General features: G+C 38.7%; 1 protein-coding gene across 1 annotated transcript in view; it reads right to left on the bottom strand.

Annotated features, from left to right (window-relative positions):
* Positions 1-1,263: 1,263 nt before the first annotated feature.
* LOC119684866 overlaps positions 1,264-3,269 on the bottom strand; it is a 2,318-nt gene continuing 312 nt past the window's right edge. The window contains exon 2 of the mRNA XM_038099000.1: positions 1,264-3,225. Coding sequence (XP_037954928.1) covers positions 1,264-3,225 — 1,962 coding nt within the window. The remainder of the gene's footprint in view (positions 3,226-3,269) is intronic.

The following is a 3,269-nucleotide window of genomic DNA, read 5'->3' on the forward strand; positions in this document are numbered from 1 at the left end:
GCAAAATACTGCTAAATATGCCTTTGTTGGCCTTTTTCCTCTAATTTTATAATGAATCCATATCGGGCCACAGTAATCAACTCCTGTGGTAAAAAATGGTTTAGTCAGAGTAACTCGATCAGTCGGTAAGTTGCCCATGAGTTGGTCCATCAGTTTTGGTTTTGCCTTTGAACAGATGACACAGCTGTGAACAATGTTTCGCGCCATAATCTTTCCTTTAATCGACCAGAAGTTTTGTCTCATTATGCTTAGCAATAATTGTGGAGCACAATGGGAATTTTCTTCATGTTTCATTTTGAACATCAATTTCACTATTGAGTGATTGTAAGGAATTACCATTGGGTGTTTAGCATCATATGGCAATGTTGATGCTTCAAGCCTTCCTCCAACACGAAGTACACCTTGTTCGTCAATGAACGGTGCTAAAGTATTTAGTTGACTCGAACTGTTGATTGCTTTACATTGTTTTAAGTCAGAGATTTCCTTTGCAAATTCTGAGCCCAGAATAGTTTTAATTATGAAGACTAATGCATCTCGTAATTCCTTTGGAGAAAGTGTTCTTGTTGGTGATTGTGTGCGATGAAATACACGGCGAACATAAGCAATTGTTCTTTGGAGGTATCTGAATGAGTTTCGATGATCAATTTGATTTATCATGTGATCAGAACCAGTCGTTTGAATGATAATGTTAACTGTATGTCCTTGTCGTCTTTCGATATCAGTTGAGATGTTAAATGCCTTTGGGTTTGGCTGTTGCCAAAATTCGTTGCTTCCATGAAGAAAGAGTGGACCAAAAAACCATATATGTGAATAATTGAACATTTTAACCTTTATTCCTCTGGAAATGATGTCAGCAGGATTATCCTTTGACGCCACATGATGCCATTGATCAGCATGTGACATCTCTTGAATTTTGCTAATACGATTTGCTACGAATGTGTGCAATGAGGCAGATGAAGATATTATCCATGACAAAACAATTTCGGAATCGGACCAAAAGTAGGTTGGCACGTTTTGATACTTTAAATCTTGTTTAACTCTTTCTGCTAATTCGACTCCCAGCAATGCTGCGCAGAGTTCTAGTCGTGGTAGTGTCTGTTTCTTTAATGGTGCTATTCTAGATTTGGCGCACAATAGTCTCGATGTTATTGTCTTATCATTATATATTGCTCGCACGTACATAGCTGCTCCATATGCCTTCTCTGATGCATCCGTAAACACGTGTAATTGAATCGAACAGGGAACCGTCGAATTAAAAATATGTCAGGGTACTTTCACAGTATTTAATGTTTGTAAGTCATTTCTAAAACGCTTCCATTCTAGCTGAGCCTGAGGTAACAGTTTCGCATCCCAGGAATAGTTTTGTTGCCACAATTCCTGTATGAATATTTTAGCTGTTACAGTAATGGGGCCAAAAATTCCCAAAGGATCAAAAATTCGAGCTAAGTCCGATGCCACAATCCGCTTCGTGATAGGTTGCTCTGATGACATCTCTGCCTTACCGCAAAATTCGTCTGATTTCGGGAGCCAAATAATGCCTAATGTTTTTGTTGGCTTTATGGCTGAGTTATCTAAATCAAGGTTGATTTCTTGGTCTTCTATCGGAATGTTTTGTAGGAGTCGTGTATTATTTGAGCACCATTTTCTCAGTTTAAATCCTGATTTACTGAGCAGTTCCGTAAGTTGTTGTTGAGTGTCTAAGGCGGTAATGATGCTGTTAGTTCCGCTTAAACAGTCATCTACATAAAAATCATTAAGTAATGCAGGTGCTCCAAGCGGATAGTTGGTCATATTATGTTTCGCAAGATGTTGAAGACATTTTGTTGCAAGATAAGGGGCTGACTTCGTTCCATATGTAACCGTTTTCAGTCGGTAATATTGTATACTATCATCAGCACTTTTTCTCCAGATTATCAGCTGCTGTGCTGTATCTTCATCATGTACTTGAATTTGCCGGTACATTTTCTCAATATCAGCCGTAAATACAAACCGGTGTATTCTAAAACGCAACAGTATTGAAAAAAGATCACTTTGCACTGTTGGACCTTTGTGCAAAATATCGTTTAGTGCTAAACCGCTTGATGTTTTTGCTGATGCATCAAAGACAACTCTCAATTTGGTTGTAGTGCTGTCAGGTTTCAAGACACAATGATGAGGAATGAAATATTGTGTTCCTTTGACATCTTTCGGGCAAACTTTTTCCATGTGACCTAATGACTCGTAGTCATCCATGAACTTTATGTACTCCTTGTATAAATTTGGGTCCCTTTGTAACTTCCTTTCCAGAGAACAAAATCGATTGAATGCTATCTCACGCGATCTACCAAGTGTTGTGGGATCATCGCGGAAAGGTAAGCGTACAATGAAACGACCATCGTGATTTGTCTTTACATGATTTGTAAAGTGATTTTCACACCATTTCTCAGATAAAGTCAAAACCCTTTCTGCAGTCTCAAGGTTATCTAACTTCCAAAATCGTTCTATCATTTCTGACATTTCACCAACTTCTCCTGTAATAATAGCGCATGTTGGTTTATTATCTGTTGTAGTTTTAGTCTTACCAACCACCAACCAACCTAGAACCGAATTTTGTAACAGTGGCGAATTTTTTCCTATTATCAATTGTTCTGGTTGAAGTAGAGTATGATAGAATTCAGCACCAATTAGCATGTCAATTCTTCCAGATCTGTTAAAGCTGGGGTCTGCTAATTCTACATTCTGTGGGATCTGCCAATCCGAGATATCTAGGTCTCGTGACGGTTGTGCTGATATTATTTGTGGCAATACAAATGCCTCTAGTCTCGTCCTGAAGCTTCCATTAGTAGCCTGCAGTTCAACATTTACGCGAGATTTTGAGTTCCCGAATTGACGGCCAATACCTTCGATCGATAGATTTGAATTTGTGGTAATTAAAGACAACTTGTTGATTACTCTTTGGGTTACTAGGTTCACTTGAGAACCTGAGTCGAGTATGGCACGAACATCACACGTTCGTCCATTGTTTGCAATAATGCGCACCTTTGCTGTGGCTAGCAGAACGTAATTACGAGTACCCTTTGCATTAGTTGTTGCTGTTATGGATGGCGATTCATTAGCGTTGATCAATGTTGTGGTTGACTTTGTGTTTGTTGCTGGTGCCCTTGAAGTTTTAGGTGACTGTTGCTCTAAATGAAGCAAAGTGTTATGCTTCTTGGCACATTTTTTACATGATCCAACTTCACAAACCTTTGCTTTATGATCGGATTTGAAACAATTCACACATAGTTTTT

Source organism: Teleopsis dalmanni, chromosome 1 (assembly GCF_002237135.1).
Source record: "Teleopsis dalmanni isolate 2A chromosome 1, ASM223713v2, whole genome shotgun sequence".
Classification (NCBI taxonomy): domain Eukaryota; kingdom Metazoa; phylum Arthropoda; class Insecta; order Diptera; family Diopsidae; genus Teleopsis; species Teleopsis dalmanni.